The following is a 19,430-nucleotide window of genomic DNA, read 5'->3' as shown; positions in this document are numbered from 1 at the left end:
TTTCATGAGTTGATTCCTGGTCCACGGAACTGGAAGCTTAATCATGGTCCTTTTTTTCCTGACAATTTTCTCAAATTAACTTACGACTTAATCAAAGAACAACTTTTGCACCAGAATATCTGTAGAGCTTCGTCTTGTTATTGTGAACAAAACAGTCTCATGAAAAAAGTTCAAGACCTTAGGACTGAATATAAGCTTTCACAAAATAATCTGGATTATTTTCTCGATTGCTCATCAATCGCTGGTGGTGATGTAACTCTAATGATTGAAACTGGTAAACGAGCTCTTAATCAGTCTGATTTTCATATCGCACGAGTTTGTTTTGAAGAAGCTCATCGAATCAGTCCGACCAATTGGATTGTTCTCGACACTTTAATGGGTCTCTATTTCGTGCTTAATCATTACCGTAATTGTCTTAAGCTCGCAATCAAAGGATTAATGAAAGATGGCAACTACTTTAAAGCTCGCGTTTTAATATCAGAGATTTTGAAATCTTCACCAACCTTAAAACCAGAATTACCTGTTGGTCTGGATTATCTACTGATTGTAGTTCTGAGTGTTATGACAAGAAAAACAAAAACTTTAGACGAACTCAAGAAGATGAAAAAACTTCGTGATGAACAAAAGAAAACTGGAACGCAACAAGAAAATGCTCGAAAGTCTTTGCAATTAGACCTCAATACCGAAACACTTTCGTCGCTACAATCATTAATTTCAGCTTTAATCATTGTAAGTAGTGAAATGGAGAAACAAAACTCAATCGTAGTAAATCAATAACATTGAAAATCACTGGCAAGCCTCGTTCCAATGCTAATACGATTTCTTCCAAAGGAAATCTTATTCAAAATAATAAACGAAACAGCCAAGGATCGAGTCCTGGTCCATCAGCGAAAAGAAGATCAGTTGAAGATTTACAGCCGAAAGATCCAATAGTCAACAATATGTACGAAAAGATATTCACAATGTTACCAGAAAGTATTTTAACACGAAATAGTCCAAGAAGAGGAGTTACAGGTACAAACAAAGAACGAAGCTCAAGTGGAACGTTTAATTTTGGCCCGTTATCGCTTGAAACAAATACCATTCATCTCAAAAGGCAGACAAGTTCATCTGCTTATTGCTGATCTTTTTATGTTAATAGCAAACGAAGCCACTGCAATCAAATTACCTTCTAATTTCAGAGATCTGTACAGAATTTATCGCAAATGGTATCCGTTACAGACAACTTTAATGTGCTCAATCAAGAATATAAGTGTTGACAAAACAAATTTGATTTTAATTGCTAATGAAGTTCAGTTCGATAAATCCGAAGCGATAATTTTAACTGAATCAATTCCATATCTAAGAAATTTGATGATTACTCCAGATTATGATAAATTTTTCATTCGTCTTTTGATTCTTCGAGGAATCAAAGAATCTAAAGTTGATTATCTTCTAATGGCAAATGAATTGTTTACCAAAACTAACCTCAAATTAGTGCGAGCGGCAAATCAAACTGTGTATACCTCTTCTAGTCTTAGATCAATGATAAATAAGATGAATGAAAATAATTTGGACACATTATTGGATCAACATCGACACGAGGAAATTGTTGAACTATTCGCATCTAAATCTGAGCTCTCTAAACAAGAAGAAGAGTATCTTTGTCAAGCTATTCAATCATCACAACAATGGGAACGAGGGATCGAAATAATTGCTCGAAGTAAACAATTGACCGACACATTGCTAAATCTATTACGATCTTGTCTAAAGAATGGTCATGGAACATCTATTGATCGAGAATTGGCCATCAAATTGTTAAAATTAGGAACTGAAGATTACAACGTAATGGCCTGGACTTGTATTCTACAAACTTTCATAAACGAGATGCGATGTGGACACATTGACGAAGGGCAAATCACTTATTTAATTAACTCAATTCATGAATATCTTGGGAATAAAGGAGTTTGTTGTCATTCCAATGGAGAGTTTTTATCTCTTTCACTCGATTATTCGATCAATCAATCAACTATCCTGAGAGAGAAATTAATTCTTAGCTGTCTTGGTTGTTTTTACAAACAATTAGAATGTAACTTTCTATCAGCTCATCCTGAATCGGGAGTTTCTTTACATTGGAAGGACATGAATACTATTTACAATCATTTTATTCCTAAAACTTTTCCAACTTTTGATAGTGAAAAATGTGATTCTATCAATGCAAATACTGCAGAGCTGTTACTCAAATTGCTTTCCAAGGTCCCTGATAATTTAAATCCTGAAAGATTTTCCAATTCTGTCAAAGAATATGTCGATCATGGAAAATCCATTGAGCCGTCATCAAGTATTCCAAAAGATCATGTTACTCAAGATCTTTACTATTATTTAGCTGATTATTACTTAAAAAACAAAGAGGTTCTGTAAGTTAATTCATTTAATAGCTAGCAAATTTAAATGATTTCTAATAATATTCATCTAATTCATAGAAAAGCCGTACAATTTTACATGCTTGATTTAACTTTAAATCTCAATCGATTTGATTCATGGGCTGGATGTGCACTCGCAATAACAAGTCAAATTGATCAATCTTCTTCAACTGTAAGTATTAAAACTTATTTTGTTAAAGCTCTAATCTCATATTTGTATTCACGAACAGAATGGTCGAGTTTTCTACTCATCTACTCATGAGGTGTTGCTTTTTGGGCAAAAAGCATTTCGTTGTTACAATAAAGCGACTCCATTGAAAGATAATAATTCCAAGGTATGGTTCGAATATGGAAAGTGCGCTTATAACATTGCGAGTTATATTTCTCGAGTCATGAAATTTGGACCAGTACTGGAGAATTCACAAAAGGAAGAGATGAATAAACAGCGAAAGAAATTCTTAGAACAAGCTCGCGTTTGCTTCGAATCAGCTAACAAATTTGCCAATGCTGACGAAATTATGATGAATTATTATTTCTTAGGAAAAATCGCTGAGAGAAGTGACATCTCAGAGGCACTTCGATATTACGGATTATCTTTGTCTCATTTTGTCTCAAATGGAGCAACTTCTGGAATTAATAATGTCAATTCTATTCATTATCGTTTTGGCATCGAAATTCACTATCGCATTCATGCTTATGCCCTCAAGCATATTCATAGAGATAAAACTCTATCACCGGAAATACTGGAGGTTCTAACTCGTGCAGAAAAAAGTATTACTCTCTTTGACTCTGTGTCAAGAAATAATAAAACCATTGATGATACCGGAAAGGAAATTTCTGATTTGGCTACTGTGAAAAGTGAAGACCAACGATTACATCGAAAAATCATAAATCTGTGTCGTGAAGCGATGCTTAGAATATTAAGATGTTCTCCAGGTCATTACAAAGCTCTTTCTCGAATGGCTTATCTTTATTCTCTTCTGAAGATTTTGCAAACGCTCGAAAGATACTCACCGAGCCATTTGAACCGTCAACTCATCCACAAAGTTCTACTACTTTCGAAATTGGGGATAATTCAACTGAAACAGTAAAATCTTCACCCATCCAAGATCTTTTCGACACGACTAAATGTAACTATTATATGTTCCATGGAATCCTGAAGACATTGAACTACTCAATCGAGAGACCAGGAAGTTTCTGTACTCACATCCGTCGATCGACAGATTTACTGATTGATGAATAAAACTTTAGGTGATGCTGAACAATTATTGAGAATCGCAATATTTTGAATTCATTAGAATTGAGAAGCAAAGGATATCTTCGTGAAACCGATCGTGAAAATCTTGGGAAAAAGCATTGGAACTTTGTTTTAGTATTTACGAGAGTCGAATTGTAGAGGCAAAGGAAATCATCAGGACTTAAAGTCAATTGAAGCCAATTTAAGGAAATATGTAATAAATTGATGGAATATCCTTTTTACGAACATTCTGCTAAACAATTTCTCGAAAAACATGACAATCGCGCTGAATGTATAACAATTGATTAATCACTAACTTTAATGACGAATATCTTTCCTTACAAAGTTTTTTAAATTCGCAAAAATCTTTACTGATTATGAACGAAACTAATATTTTTTGACTAATTACTTTTGTGAATACAAAAAAGTATTTTATGTAATTTTACAGAGAAATCGAATAATTTGAATAAATCTGGATCAGTTTTTTTATCATTTCAAAGGATTAATGAAAGACAACGATTACTGCAAAGATTGTGTATTAATATCAGAGATGTTGGAACGTTTTCCATCCATACGAATAGAATTACCTGTCGAGTATCTGCACTATTGGAATTCTTCAGTTGATATTAAAAGGAAGAAAAAACTTATGGGTGACCTCGAGAATTTGAAGAAGCTCAATAATATATTACAATAATGGAAAAAATATTGGAAAAATCACAAGAAAATGTTTCAAAATCTCTAAGTTTAGATCATAATGCTGTCAGATTAACAATTAAAGACTATCATCTATTGATGTTCATCTGATAGCATGTTGATCGGAACGTTGATTGTTAACAGGTAATAACAATTTAGAAAAATTATCTCCATAAGTTAGATGATTTAATTGTACATTGAATTTCAAGGAAAAGACTGACCGATGAAAATATCTCCATTGTTTCAATACGAACAACAATTTTTTTTATTTAAATTTAATCGAATTGATGTAAAACATTCAAAATTAATTCATTTTCTATTTCAAAGATTCCGATAAGTTTAAAGTTTTTTAATCGAGATCGTTTTTAATTACGAACCTTTTGAATTTCCCCTCATACGAAAAATGAACAATTTTAGTAAGTTGATTGTAATTACTATCAGACAACATTATCAAGTGACCAGGACGTTTTATTACCCACATGCATTTCCATTCAGTTATTGATCAAAGTTAACAAGAATTATTAATGATGCTGATCAATTGCTCAAAATCTCAACGCTTTTGACTTCGTCAGAATTGAGTAGCAAAGGATTTCTGCGTGTTGCATATCAACAAAATCTAAAACAAACAAGAAATGAAACATTGTAACACATGAGAATCGTATTTTAGTATCGATAACAATTCGTAACGGCCAATTAAAGCTGATGTACGAAGAATGTTTAACAAGTTAATGGAACATCCTGTCTGAAGAATATGCTAAACGATTTCTCGAAAAACATGGCAATTGTGTCGAATGTGTAACAATTAACTAATCACTGTTTTCACGATATGAATCTCTCATAATCAAGTTTCTTTTTCAGTTCTCATGATTTTCACCGACACTAAAATTGTTTCAATTTAAATGCTTTGTTTGTGATTGCAAAAAGATTGTTGTTTATTCTTTTGAATTTCCCGCTCTTTTGAAAAATGAACAGGTTTAGTTGATTGTAATTACTAGTTATCAATAGTTAATAAATTAACATTATATTAACTTGTTTATAAATTTCGAGTGTTTTTTTTTATCATGAAAAGAACTGACAGAATGTTTAATTTTTTGTCAAACTGAAATTTCCAAAAGATATTTACTTATATTAACCATTTAAACCAGTGAATCGAAAGACTTGTTTGTAACAATTAAGTGAAAATGGAAAATAGTTGGGCCTTCAATTAAAAGGCCTTTGGTAGCTGTTCGTTGTTTGAACTGTAATCATCTCGTCTTTGAATGTGAATGTTGATTATTTATTGATACGTTTTCCATAAATACAGTTGATTTCTTTATTCATCTTTACCTTTGATCCTCATGGCAGAAGTAAGTATTAGTTGTTGTTCTTTCTATTATTATCCTTTAACTGACCTTTCGTTCAATTCAACAGTTTAAATCTCTTTATCCCCTCCAGGTAACAAGTAACCAATCAATCGTCAAGTTGGACTGTGGTCACGATAAAAGTGACGTTTTTTATGTTCACAAGTGTTTGAAGACATTTTGTAGAAAGTGTAAACTAGAAAATCGCTCATGTGTCTTGTGTAAATCTGAACTCTTAGAAACTGATTATCTCAAAGCAATTGACAGGAAGAAATGTGAAGATGATTCCGTTTGCAACAATCAAGCCATTTTCCAGTGTTTGTGCGGTAAAAAGTATTTTTGTGAGGATCATTTATTCAAATTTCATCGACCAATTTTACCATCAAAAAGATGTTGTGCTGTGATTCTCAGTTCGGACTTAGATGACCAACCATGTTCCATATGTAACAACCGTATCGCTGAATTTGTGGACAATACAACTAATGAGCTTTTCTGTGCTTCATGTAATCAGAATAATAACTCAGTTAATATTGTGCCCATTGAACTAGACAATAACAACAACGATACCGACAACACAAGCATAGCCAAAAACGTCGAAATTTATTGTGCTGATGTTCGTAAGCGACTGGATCTATTGAACAACAAGATAAAAGATTATACGATCGAGATAGAAAACGAAAAGGCCGAATTCAATAAAGGAATTGGCCACATGAGAAGTAAATTAGAAAGTTACTTGAGTGTCAACAAGGCCAAAATAGACTCTTTGCGAACGGAAGTAAACAAAGTAAAACAATTTTCGAATCAATTGAATCGCAGTGATAAATTTGGAATAATCGATCTCATCAAGTCGAATAAGCTTAACAATAAACTCGCGGACTCGAAATTAAAGTTATGGGTCGAAGAGATAGTTCAATCGTATGTTATTCCTGAATTAACCAAATCGGGTGTAGATTGGACTAAAGAATCTGGAAAAGCTTTTCGCGAGTTGGTTCCTGGTCCGCGGAACTGGAAGCTTAATCATGGTCCTTTTTTTCCTGACAATTTTCTCAAATTAACTTACGACTTAATCAAAGAACAAATTTTCCACCGAACTATCTGTAGAGCTTCATCTTGTTACTGTGAACAAAACAGTCTCACGAAAAAATTTTACGACCTTAAGACTGAATGTAAACTTTCACAAAATAATCTGGATTATTTTCTCGATTGCTCATCAATCGCTGGTGGTTGTATAACTCTATTGATTGAAACTGGTAAACGAGCTCTTAATCAGTCTGATTTTATCGTCGCTGAAGTTTGTTTTGAAGAAGCTCATCGAATCAGTCCGAACAATTGGATTGCTCTTGACACTTTAATGGGTCTTTATTTCGTTCTAAATGACTTCAGTAACTGTCTAAAACTTGCGATCAAAGGTTTGACTGCAGATTGTAATTACTTCAAAGCTCGTGTTTTAATATCAGAGATTTTGAAATTTTCACCAACTTTAAAATCAGAAATACCTGTTGATCTTGATTATCTAATCGATTGTAGTTCTGCAGATGATTTGACAAGAAAAACAAAAATTTTAGACAAACTCAACAAGACGAAACAACTTCGTGATGGACAAAAGAAGACTGAAACTCAGCAAGAAAATGTTCGAAAATCTCTGCTATTAGACCTCAATATCGAAACGATTTCGCTACAATCCTTGATTTCAGCTTTAATAGTTGTTAATAGTGAAATCGAAAAACAAAAACTCAACCTTAGTACATTTATACCATTGAAGATCACTGGCAATCCTCTTTCTAATCCTCTGTCCAATGCTAATACGATTTCTTCTAAAGGAAACCTTAATCAAAATAATAAACGAAAGAGCCAAGGTCATGATCCTTCAGCGAAACGAAAATCGGGCGAAGATTTACAGCCGAAAGATCCAATAGCCATCAGCATGTACGAAAAGATATTCACAATGTTACCAGAAAGTATTTTAACACGTGAAATAGTCCAAGAAGAGGAGTTACAGGTACAAACAAAGAACGAAGCTCAAGTGGAACATTTAATTTTAACCGTTACCTCTCGAAACAAATACCATTCATCTCAAAAGGCAGACAAGTTCATCTGCTTATTGCTGATCTTTTATGTTAATAGCAAACGAAGCCACTGCAATCAAATTACCTTCTAATTTCAGAGATCTGTACAGAATTTATCGAAAATGGTATCCATTACCGACACCCTTAACGTGTTCAATCATGAATATAGATGTTGGCAGAACAAACTTGATTTTAATTGCTAATGAAGTTGAATTCAATCAATCCGAAGCAATATTTTTGACTGAATCGATTCCCTATCTACGAGATTTGATGATTACTCCAGATTATGATAAATTTTTCATTCGTCTTTTGATTCTTCGAGGATCAAAGAATCTAAAGTTGATTATCTTCTAATGGCAAATGAATTGTTTACAAAACTAACCTCAAATTAGTGCGAGCAGCAAATCAAACTGTGTATACCTCTTCTAGTCTTAGATCAATGATTAACAAGATGAATGAAAATAATTTGGACATTATTGGATCAGCATCGACACGAGGAAATTGTTGAACTATTCGCATCTAAATCTGAGTTCTCTAAACAAGAAGAAGGTATCTTTGTCAAGCTATTCAATCATCACAACAATGGGAACGAGGATCGAAATAATTGCTCAAGTAAACAATTAACCGACACATTGCTAAATCTATTACGATCTTGTCTAAAGAATGGTCATGGAACATCTATTGATCGAAATTGGCCATCAAATTGTTAAAATTAGGAACTGAAGATTACAACGTAATGGCCTGGACTTGTATTCTACAAACTTTCATAAACGAGATGCGATGTGGACACATTGACGAAGGGCAAATCACTTACTTGATTAACTCAATTCATGAATATCTAGGAGTGAAGGAGTTTGTTGTCATTCAATGGAGAGTTTTATCTCTTTCACTCAATTATAATCAATCAATCAAATATCATGAGAGAGAAATTGATTCTTAGCTGCCTTGGTTGTTTTACAAACAATTAGAATGTAACTTTCTATCAGCTCATCCTGAATCAGGAGTTTCTTTACATTGGAAGGACATGAATACTATTTACAATCATTTTATTCCTAAAACTTTGCCAACTTTTAATAGTGAAAATGTGATTCTATCAATGCAAATACTGCAGAGCTGTTACTCAAATTGCTTCCAAGGTCCCTGAAAATTTAAATCCTGAAAGATTTTCCAATTCTGTCAAAGAATATGTCGATCATGGAAAATCCATTGAGCCGTCATCAAGTATTCCAAAAGATCATGTTACTCAAGATCTTTACTATTATTTAGCTGATTATTACTTAAAAACAAAGAGGTTCTGTAAGTCAATTCATTTAATAGCTAGCAAATTTAAATGATTTCTAATAATATTCATCTAATTCATAGAAAAGCCGTCCAATTTTACTTTCTCGATCTATCTTTAAATCTCAATCGATTTGATTCATGGGCTGGATGTGCTCTAGCAATAACAAGTCAAATTGATCAATCTTCTTCAACTGTAAGTGTTAAAACCACCTATTTTGTTAAAGCTCTAATCTCATATTTACATTCACGAATAGAATGGTCGAGTTTTTCCTCATCTGCTTATAATCCGTTGAATTTTGGAATAAAGCATTTCGTTGTTTCAATAAAGCGACTCCATTGAAAGATAATGAATCAAGATATGGCTCGAATATGGAAAGTGCTTATAACATTGCGAGTTACATTTCTCGAGTCATGAAATTTGGACCAGTTTTGGAGAATTCACAAAAGGAAGAGATGAATAAACAGCGAAAGAAATTCTTAGAACAAGCTCGCGTTTGCTTTGAATCAGCAAACAAATTTGCCAATGCTGTCGAAATTATGATGAATTATTATTTCTTAGGAAAATCGCTGAGAGAAGTAACATCTCAGAGGCACTTCGATATTACGGATTATCTTTGTCTCATTTTGTCTCAAATGGAATATTTCTGGAATTAATAATGTCAATTCTATTCATTATCGTTTTGGCATTGAAATTCACTATCGTATTCACGCTTATGCCCTCAAGTATAATCAAAGAGATAAAACTCTATCACCGGAAATACTGGAGGTTTTAACTCGTGCAGAAAAAGTATTACTCTCTTTGATTCTGTGTCAAAATAATAAAACCATTGATGATACCGGAAAGGAAATTTCTGATTTGGCTACTGTGAAAAGTGAAGACCAACGATTACATCGAAAATCATAAATCTGTGTCGTGAAGCGATGCTTAGAATATTAACATGTTCTCCAGGTCATTACAAAGCTCTTTCTCGAATGGCTTATCTTTATTCTCTTTCTGAAGATTTTGCAAACGCTCGAAAGATACTCACCGAGCCATTTGAACTGCCTACTCATCCTCAAAGTTCTACTACTTCGAAATTGGGGATAATTCAACTGAAACAGTAAAATCTTCACCCATTCAAGATCTTTTCGACGACTAAATGTAACTATTATATATTCCATGGAATCCTGAAGACATTGAACTACTCAATCGAGAGACCAGGAAGTTTCTGTACTCACATCCGTCGATCGACAGATTTACTGATTGATGAATAAAACTTTAGGTGATGCTGAACAATTATTGAGAATCGCAATATTTTGAATTCATTAGAATTGAGAAGCAAAGGATATCTTCGTGAAACCGATCGTGAAAATCTTGGGAAAAAAGCATTGGAACTTTGTTTTAGTATTTACGAGAGTCGAATTGCAGAGGCGGAAGGAAATCATCAGGACTTAAAGTCAATTGAAGCCAATTTAAGGGAAATATGTAATAAATTGATGGAATATCCTTTCTACGAACATTCTGCTAAAAAATTCCTCGAAAAACATGACAATCGCGTTGAATGTATAACAATTGATTAATCACTAACTTTAATGACGAATATCTTTCCTTATAAAGTTTTTTAAATTCGCAAAAATCTTTACTGATTATGAACGAAACTAATGCAATTTTACATAGAAATTGGATGATTTGAATAAATTTGGATCAATTTTCTTTATTATTAATATATTACTTTATTATATCAACTATTTAATCCAGTTTTTCTTGTAGGGAAAATATCAATTGCCGATGTTGATACAAATAGTTAGATTAATATAATTAAATGGGAACTTGTTGCAGTTGTTTTTGGTGAGCTTTCTTTCCCATAAACAATTAATTAATTTTATTCCCTTCCAATTATCCGTTCGCATCTAAAGAGCAACACGTTTGTATCGTTGTGACCGTTGTTTTGTTTGATGATCAGTAAGCAAAACAATTAAAAATTTAGGGACAGTTTTTTAATATAATTGACTTGAAATCAACTTGATTGAAGAAATCGTCATCTCAAGATGAGCTAATCGGACTTGAAATAACTTTTTTGTTAATCTTGAAATCAGATGATCTCGAGATTAGTTGCTTTCATTTTCACTACGGGAAAAATACTTTTACTTTCACTCAATTTTTACGATTCTGAAATGAACTCAGGTCAGTTTGGTCAAGGTATCGATTAATAGAAAATTAAGTTCTCGGTTGGAATAAAATAAAAAATATCGATAAATTACATTCAAACTTCGCGCGTCAAAAATCAGATAAGAAAAAAAAATTATTTTAAATTTTGGTGATTATTGTTTTACTATTTTGTGCTTAAACTTTAAGTGTTATTTTTATGATTATTTCATCAAAAATTCAAATTTAAATGTCTTGAGGCTCTTTCATTTCAATTCTGCTTGATGGTTGTGAATCTCGACCGTTTTTTGCCTTTTTTGTTTCTTTTCGGCCTTTGTCTTTACCGGGGTCCTGATTTCAGCTTTGATCTCGGCTGGTGAATAAGAGCCTAAGTTAAGTTAATTGCGTGTTTACTTACCAAGACTGTTGATCAATTCCAATTGGATTAAGATTCAGAGGGATAATTAAGTCAAACCAGTGCGATCATAACCAACATCTTACCGATTATTTATTTGTAACATTTAAGTGAACATCAAAACTCAACCAGCCTCCAATGAGAAGACCTAACTTGTTTTAAAATTGTCAAAAATTTAGTCTTTTAAATGTGTAACGAGGTTAACTGTTTACAATTAATGTTGACTCATTACAAATGGATGCGATTAGCAGCATCTTTGGATAAGAAATCATTTGACAATCTTTTTGTCTTCTATTTATCATCTAGTTAACTGATTATCACTTTCTGGTGCCAATCAAATTTTCTCAATTGTTACTTTTAACGGTGAAAATTTTGAAGTGATTTTTGCAGTTCAATGTTGGTTCTCAATCTACTGTACTTCTATCATTTATTGTGACATTTTCTTAAAATATGGTTGACATACAGCCACTTAAATGTTGTCCATTTGATTCCTCGCATCGGCTTTACCTTTAATTCACCATGACAGAAGTAAGTATTGACTCGTCAGCTTCCTATTTCTATTATCAACTATTCACTCACCTCTTACATTTAAATGTCTTCATTCACAGGGAATAAGTAATCAAACAATCAACAAGTTGGACTGTGGTCACGACCAAAGTGAACATTTCTATATACACAAATGTTTGAAGACATTTTGTGACAAGTGCAAGCAAGAAAATCACTCGTGTGTCTTGTGTAAAACTAAACTGATTGAAGATGATTATCTCAAAGCCATTGACAGGAAAAGATGCGAAGATACTTCCGTTTGCAATAGCCAGGCCATTTTTCATTGTCTCTGCGGTAATAAAGATTTTTGTGAGCTGCATCTGATTAAATTTCACAATTTAATTGTACCATCTAAGAGATGCCGAGCTATCGATCTCGAAACTGAAGCTCAATCATGTTCAAAGTGTGAAATGTTCATTGCTAAATTTGTGGACCAGACAACCAATCAGTTATTTTGTGCTACATGTAAACAGGATAATCACTCATCTAATATTGTGGCCATTGAACTTGACAACAGCAACACCGACAATTACAACATCAACACCACATTGAACAATAATATTTGCACTCATCGTGTTGATATTAGAAATCATTTGGAGTTATTGAACACTAAACTTGAAGACTATACGAATGAGGTGGAAAAAGAAAAGAGCAAGTTCAATGAAACCATCGACGAATTGCAAAAAGCATTAGAGTCTTACTCGAATGCTAATAAGGTCAAAATAGACAATTTACGAAATTCAGTGGACAAAGTTAAACAATTTTTGAATCTATTGAATCGCGATGATAAATATGGAATAAGCAATCTCATTAAATCTGATCTGCTCAATAATAAACTTGCGGACTCGAAACTGAAGTTGTGGATTGAAGAGATCTTTCAGTCGTACAATATTCCTGAATTAACAAAATCGGGTGCTGATTGGAGCGAGGAAAGTGAAAGTGATCCTTGTGAACTGGTCCCATGCCCACGGAATCGTCCAATCATTGTCCATTCTTTCCAGATAATCTACTTAAATTGACTCACGACTTTATTAAAGATCATCTTCGCCATAAAAATGAATGTAAATCTTTATCCTGCTACTGTAAATCAAACAATCTCATCTACAATATTCAAACAAAATTTGTTAAATTTATGAATCAAAAGCAAGTTTCTAAAACTAATCTGGATTATTTTCTCGACTGTTCGTCCATTGATGGTGGTTATGTTACTTTATTGATAGAAACTGGTAAACGAGCTCTGAGTAAGTCTACGGATCTACCAAGTGCTCAAATTTGTTTTGAAGAAGCTCATCGAATCGATCCAACCAATTGGTTTGTTCTCGACACTTTAATGGGTATTTGTTTCGTGCTTAATGATCACAATAAATGCCTACAACTCGCAATCAAAGGATTAATGAAGGATGGCAATTACTTTAAAGCTCGTGTATTAATATCAGAGATGTTGGAACGTTTTCCATCCATAGGAATAGAATTACCTGTCGAGTTAGAGTATCTGCACTATTGGAATTCTTCAGTTGATATTAAAAGGAAGAAAAAACTTATGGGTGACCTCGAGAATTTGAAGAAGCTCAACAATATAGAAAAGGAATCGGAAAAAGCACAAGAAAATGTTTTAAAATCTCTATGTTTAGATCTCGATGCTGTCACACTTTCATCGTTACAATCTTTGATTTCTGCCATAATACATGTTAACAATGAGATGGCAAAACATAAAGTTAATTTAAGTAAATTAATAACATTGAAAGTCTCTGCCAATCCAGCACCTTACGTCGTCCCTGCCATTGGATATAAATTCTCCAAAGAAAAATCAAACAATTGTAATAAGCGAAAGACACGAGGATCAAGTCCTGATTCATCTGCGAAACGAAGATCAGTTCGAGATAAAAAGGCAGTAGATGCAACAGTCGACAATATGTACAAAAAGATTTTCTTCATGTTCCCCGAAAGTGTTTTAACTCGTGAAATAGTCCAAGAAGACGACGAGTTAGAGATGAAAACACATAACGAAGATCAAGTGGAGGATCTAATTCTTACTCGTTTCCTCTCGAAACAAAAGCCGTTTGTCTCAAAAGGAAAACAAATTTACAATATTGTTGGAGATCTTTTATGTGAAATTGGTGATCAAGCAACTTTAATCAAATTACCTTCTAATTTTATGGAACTGTACCGAATTCATCAAAAATGGTATCCATTACCATCGCCGTTAACGTGTTCTAAGCATCATACTATGACAGTGGAAAAGGCGAAATTCATTTTGACAGCAAATGAAGTTGATTTTAAAGAATCCGAAGCAATATTTTTAACTGAATCAATTCCATATTTACGAGATTCATTCAATCCCAATGAATATAATGCCTTCTTCATTCGTCTTTTGATTCTTCGAGGGATCAAAGAATCTAAAGTTGATTATCTTCTAATGGCAAATGAAATGTTTACAAAACTAACCTCAAATTAGTGCGAGCGGCAAATCAAACTGTCTATACCTCTTCTAGTCTTAGATCAATGATAAACAAGATGAATGAAAATAATTTGGACACATTATTGGATCAGCATCGACACGAAGAAATTGTTGAACTATTAGCATCTAAATCTGAGCTCTCTAAACAAGAAGAAGAGTATCTTTGTCAAGCTATTCAATCGTCAAAACAATGGAAACGAGGGATCGAAATAATTGCTCGAAGTAAACAATTGACCGACACATTGCTAAATCTATTACCAATGTGTTTGAAGAATGGAGATAAACTATCAATTGATCGAGAATTGGCCATCAAATTATTAAAGTTAGGAACCGAAGATTACAATGCAATAGCCTGGACTTGTATTCTACAAACATTCATAAACGAGATGCGAGTTGGTAAATCAGACGAAGGAAAAATCACCGGTTTGATCAACTCAGCTCATGAATATCTAGGAATAAAGGAGCATGTTGTCACCCAAATGGCGAGTTTTATCTCGCACTTGATTATCTGATTAATCAATGTAGCAGAAAGAAAGAGACTAATCCAACAGTGTTTTGGTTGCTTCTACAAACAATTAGAATGTAGCTTTCTGACCCCTGCTCATCATGGAGCGGGGTTAGTTTAAGTTTAAACGATGTTGTGATAATTTACAATTACTACATTCCCAAAAGCTTCCAGAGTTTGAAACTAACGAATCAACAAGTTCTCAAGCTGTAGAGTTGTTCAAACGTTTACTAGCAATTATTCCTGACAATTTAAATCCTGAAAATTTTCCAATTTGTTCAATGAATATTTGGATAATGTAAAACCAATTGAGGCTTCATCAAATATTCCCAGACATCATGTTACTCAAGATATTTACTATTACTTAGCTGATTATTATTTCAAAACAAAAGTTCAAGTAAGTTTATCGATTATCATTAAGTCCAATATGTATTATTAATATATCAATTTTCTTTCGATTTGATTTGCAGAGAAGCTAAAAATTTTACCAACTTGATTTAACCTTGAATCGTGATCGCTTCGACTCTTGGGCAGCCTATGCTCTTCTCATGGCAGATTCAATGATTCCATATTTTTCCAAGGTAAGTATTAGTACATATTCGCTATTAACATTCATCGATTTCTAATTACAAATTTATTTTTCAAATAGGATTGTCGAGTTTTCTACTCATATACTAATGAGGTGCTGTTTTTAGGAGCAACTGCATGTCGATGTTTCAATGAAGCAATTCGATTGAAAAATAACAAGTTCAAGGTATGGGCTGAATATGGAAAGTGTGCTTATGACATTGCGAGTTATATTTCTCGAGTAAAGAGATTTGGACCAGAGAACTTAAATCGAGAAGAAATGAAACAACATCGTAAACGATTTTACGAGCAGGCTCGAGTTTGCTTTGAATCGGCAAACAATATTGTTGATGCCGATAAAATTTGGCTTAACTATTATTACTTGGGAAAAATCGCTGAAAGAAGCAACATCTTACAAGCACTTCGATATTATGAATTATCTGACCTGCATTTGGCCTTAACTGGAGCAACTTATCCTTGTAGACTCGGTTATTATAATTCATATTATACCCGCTATGAAATCGAAGCTCTAGAAGTCCATTATCGAATTCATTCCAGTGTTCTTAAATACATCCGACGCAATAGCGATAAATTGTCACCGAAAACATTATCACAAATTATGGCGTTTTAACTCGTGCTGAAAGGAGCTTTTCGTTGAGCAAATGGAACTGCCAAGATGAATTCACAGACGAAGAAATCATGGAAGATGTCAATGAAGTGGTGACTGATTTGATCGGTTTGTCAGTGATGGAATTCTGGAGAGTGATGGACCACGATTATGCCAGAATAGTACAATGTGCCAAGAAGCAATGCATAGGTGCTTGAAACGTTTTCCTAATCATTACAAATCACTCTATCGAATGGCCCATCATTTTTTTTTTACTAAAGATTATCTCCTTTCCAGAAAGATTTTAACTAATATATTCCACTTTCCAACTGATTTTCAAACTTATTTTCGACCTGAAGAAAACCGTGAATCTGATTTGATTCTTGGTCTTTTCTATCGTAGCAACGCAAGCAATTTCTTCAATGGAATCTGGAAGATACCGAACAATTATATTGAAAGACCAGGAAGTTTTATTTCTCATATGCTGCGATCGACTCATTTATTGATTAATGTCCATCAGAATTTGGGTGATGCTGAACAATTAATGCGAATCGCAATACATTTGGGCTCATTGGGACAACCTGCCAAAGGTTATCTCCGTGATATAGATCAGGAAAATCTTGGGAAACGAGCGATGAAATATTGTTTCAGTATTTATGAGAATCGTATCGCAGACGCTAAAAGAAATCATGAAAGTTTGGAGCCAATTGAAGCTGATTTGAAGAAAATGTGTAATCAGCTGATAGAAATTCCTATTTATAAACGATCTGCCGAAAAATTTCTTGGAGAAAATGAAAATGGTCCTCTCTGTATTACAATTGATTAATCACATCGCTATGATGAGAATTCCATAAAATTTGTATAGAAACAACGCGATAAGGTTCATTACGATTGAAAATAGTTTCAATTTGTTATTTTCTTACGACTACGAAAAAAAAGAAAAATCTTACATCGATAAAATAATTGCTATTCGATATCATCCAAGCGAGTTTAATAATAAGAAAAGATCATATTCTTATCTTTGATTTCAAATTTGATTTGAGTGTAAATAGAAAATATCGCAATAATTGTTAATGCATTATTTTCTCGAAAAACGATTTAGTCGAAAGAAAAATATTAAAATACAATATGAAGTTAATTGATATTTGAATGTGCGAGTCATCAAATTCATCAGCGATTAGCTTGTTAGCAGCAAGAAAGATCGTTTAATAAAATTAGTTGGATAATTTAATCCACAATTAAACTGTAGTAGCAAAGAAAATTTCTTTTGAATTCACCCTAGAGATGGGCGATTGTTTAGATTTACTTTGATCGATGTTGACGCAATAATTTTGTAAAAAAAATCGATATTTATCGTTGTTTTTTTTTTGTTGTCTTAGAGAAAGAGAAAAAAAGAGACGAAGGGAAAAGAAAGAGAAAAGGGAAACGATTCAGGGGGAGAGCTGTGAAACGAGAGAATTCGCTCATAAAATGTAAAAGAAAAGGAGAGAGAAAAAGAGTTCCACCATCCTTACGATCAAATTTACCTGTTGAGCTGAAATATTTACACAAATGGAATCCTTGTAAAGGTCATGATAGAAAGACAAAAGTTTAGGACGAGCTCGTGAGTTTAAGCAAACTCTATAATCTACGAAGCGTATGTGGAGCAAATCAAGATGATGCTCGGAAATTTTTGAATTTATCTCTCAATCCAGAAACACTTTCGTCATTAAAATCCCTTATTTCAGTTTTAATAACTGTTGATAATGCAATGACAAAACACAGAGTTGATTTAAATGGAATAATAAGGCTAGAAATCTTCAACAATCCTAATGCTCAACCAATTATTCCTCCAAGTATTGATTGCACGCACATAGAAATGTCGAATCATAATACTAAGCGTAAAAAGAAAGGACGAAGCTATGGTTTATCTAATAAACTAAGATTATCTTCGGCTAAGCGTAAGAAAGTCAACTATCCATGTATTAATATGTATAAAAAAGTATTCTCGATGTTCCCTGAGAGTGTTTTAACTCGTAGGATACACCAAGAAAGTGACTCAGAGATTCAAACACAGAACAAAGCTCAGGTGGAGAATCTGATTTTGACACGTTACATGTTCCGACAAAAGCCATTCGTCTCAAAAGGCAGAGAGTTTAACCAACTAATAAGTGATCTTCTCTACAAAATAGCGGATCAAGCATCTTTAATAAAATTACCTTCCAATTTCATTGATCTGTATGGAATCCATCGAAAATCGTATCCGCTACTTTCAACTATTTCAACCAAGAACATAAAACCAGAAGAGACAAACTTAATCTTAACTGCCAATGAAGTGAACTTACATCAACCTGAAGCAATATTTTTGACTGAATCGATTCCATATCTGCGAGATTTATTGAATCCCAACGATTATGATAAATTTTTCATTCGTCTCATGATTCTTCGAGGAATCAAAGAATCTAAAGTTAATTATCTTCTAATGGCAAATGAAGTTTTCGAAAAATCTAACTTAAATTGGTTCAACAACAAATCAAACAGTTTACAGTTCATCTATTCTTAAATCAATGATAAACAAGATGAATGAAAATAATTTGGATACATTAACCAACATCGACACGAGGAAATTGTTGAACTATTAGCATCTAAATCTGCTCTAGACAAGAAGAAGTGTACCTTTGTCGCGCCATTCAGTCTTCAAACAATGGAAACGAGGGATCGAGATAATTACTAAAGTAAACAATTAACTGATCGATTGTTAAAACTGTTACGAGCTTGTTTAAAGAATGGAAATAAACTATCAATTGATCGAGAGTTGGCCATTAATTTGCTCAAATTAGGGACTGAAGATTACAATGCAGTTCATCTATTCTTAAATTGGGTTGTGGGTTGAAGAGATCATTAAATCGTATAATATTCCTGAATTAACAAAATCGGGTTTTAACTGGATCGAAGAGACTGATTTTTATGAGTTGGTTCCTGGTCCACGGAATTTGAAGTCTAATCATAGTCCATTCTTTCCAGATAATTTACTTAAATTGGCTCACGACTTTATCAAAGATCATCTTCGCCATAAAAATGACTGTAACTCTCAATCCTGCCCCTGTAAGTCGAGCAATCTTATCAACTCTATCCAACCAAAGTTTGTTCACCTCACAAACCAGAAACAACTTACAAAAAACGATTTGGATTATTTTCTCGACTGTTCT

At 33.3% G+C, this 19,430-nt stretch overlaps 4 protein-coding genes and 1 long non-coding RNA gene across 5 annotated transcripts; all 5 read left to right on the top strand.

The window, feature by feature from the left end:
• The first annotated feature begins 994 nt into the window (after nt 1-994).
• Nucleotides 995-3,563, top strand: LOC128388847 (uncharacterized). Its single transcript, XM_053348308.1, has 3 exons — nt 995-2,396; nt 2,463-2,574; nt 2,633-3,563. The coding sequence occupies exons 1-3, from the start codon at nt 1,132-1,134 to the stop codon at nt 3,491-3,493; spliced, it is 2,238 nt and encodes a 745-aa protein (XP_053204283.1). The 5' UTR covers nt 995-1,131; the 3' UTR covers nt 3,494-3,563.
• Nucleotides 3,564-5,366: 1,803 nt separating this feature from the next.
• On the top strand, nt 5,367-7,830 carry LOC128388944 (uncharacterized). Its single transcript, XM_053348419.1, has 2 exons — nt 5,367-5,678; nt 5,767-7,830. Exons 1-2 carry the CDS (start codon nt 5,670-5,672, stop codon nt 7,828-7,830), a joined length of 2,073 nt encoding a protein of 690 aa, XP_053204394.1. The 5' UTR covers nt 5,367-5,669.
• Nucleotides 7,831-9,106: 1,276 nt separating this feature from the next.
• On the top strand, nt 9,107-10,727 carry LOC128388795 (uncharacterized). The gene is made up of 2 exons (XR_008325335.1): nt 9,107-9,212; nt 10,329-10,727. It is a non-coding gene; the product is annotated as an uncharacterized LOC128388795 (long non-coding RNA).
• A 766-nt stretch (nt 10,728-11,493) lies between these two features.
• On the top strand, nt 11,494-14,560 carry LOC128388934 (uncharacterized). Its single transcript, XM_053348408.1, has 2 exons — nt 11,494-12,087; nt 12,168-14,560. The coding sequence occupies exon 2, from the start codon at nt 13,067-13,069 to the stop codon at nt 14,558-14,560; it is 1,494 nt and encodes a 497-aa protein (XP_053204383.1). The 5' UTR covers nt 11,494-12,087; nt 12,168-13,066.
• Nucleotides 14,561-15,550: 990 nt separating this feature from the next.
• On the top strand, nt 15,551-16,266 carry LOC128388925 (calcineurin-binding protein cabin-1-like). The gene is made up of 2 exons (XM_053348398.1): nt 15,551-15,649; nt 15,718-16,266. Exons 1-2 carry the CDS (start codon nt 15,617-15,619, stop codon nt 16,264-16,266), a joined length of 582 nt encoding a protein of 193 aa, XP_053204373.1. The 5' UTR covers nt 15,551-15,616.
• Nucleotides 16,267-19,430: the final 3,164 nt, after the last annotated feature.

Source organism: Panonychus citri, unplaced genomic scaffold, assembly GCF_014898815.1.
Source record: "Panonychus citri isolate SS breed McGregor unplaced genomic scaffold, ASM1489881v1 Contig00006, whole genome shotgun sequence".
In the NCBI taxonomy this organism is placed as follows: domain Eukaryota; kingdom Metazoa; phylum Arthropoda; class Arachnida; order Trombidiformes; family Tetranychidae; genus Panonychus; species Panonychus citri.
This window is presented reverse-complemented; position numbering and strand designations above follow the sequence as displayed.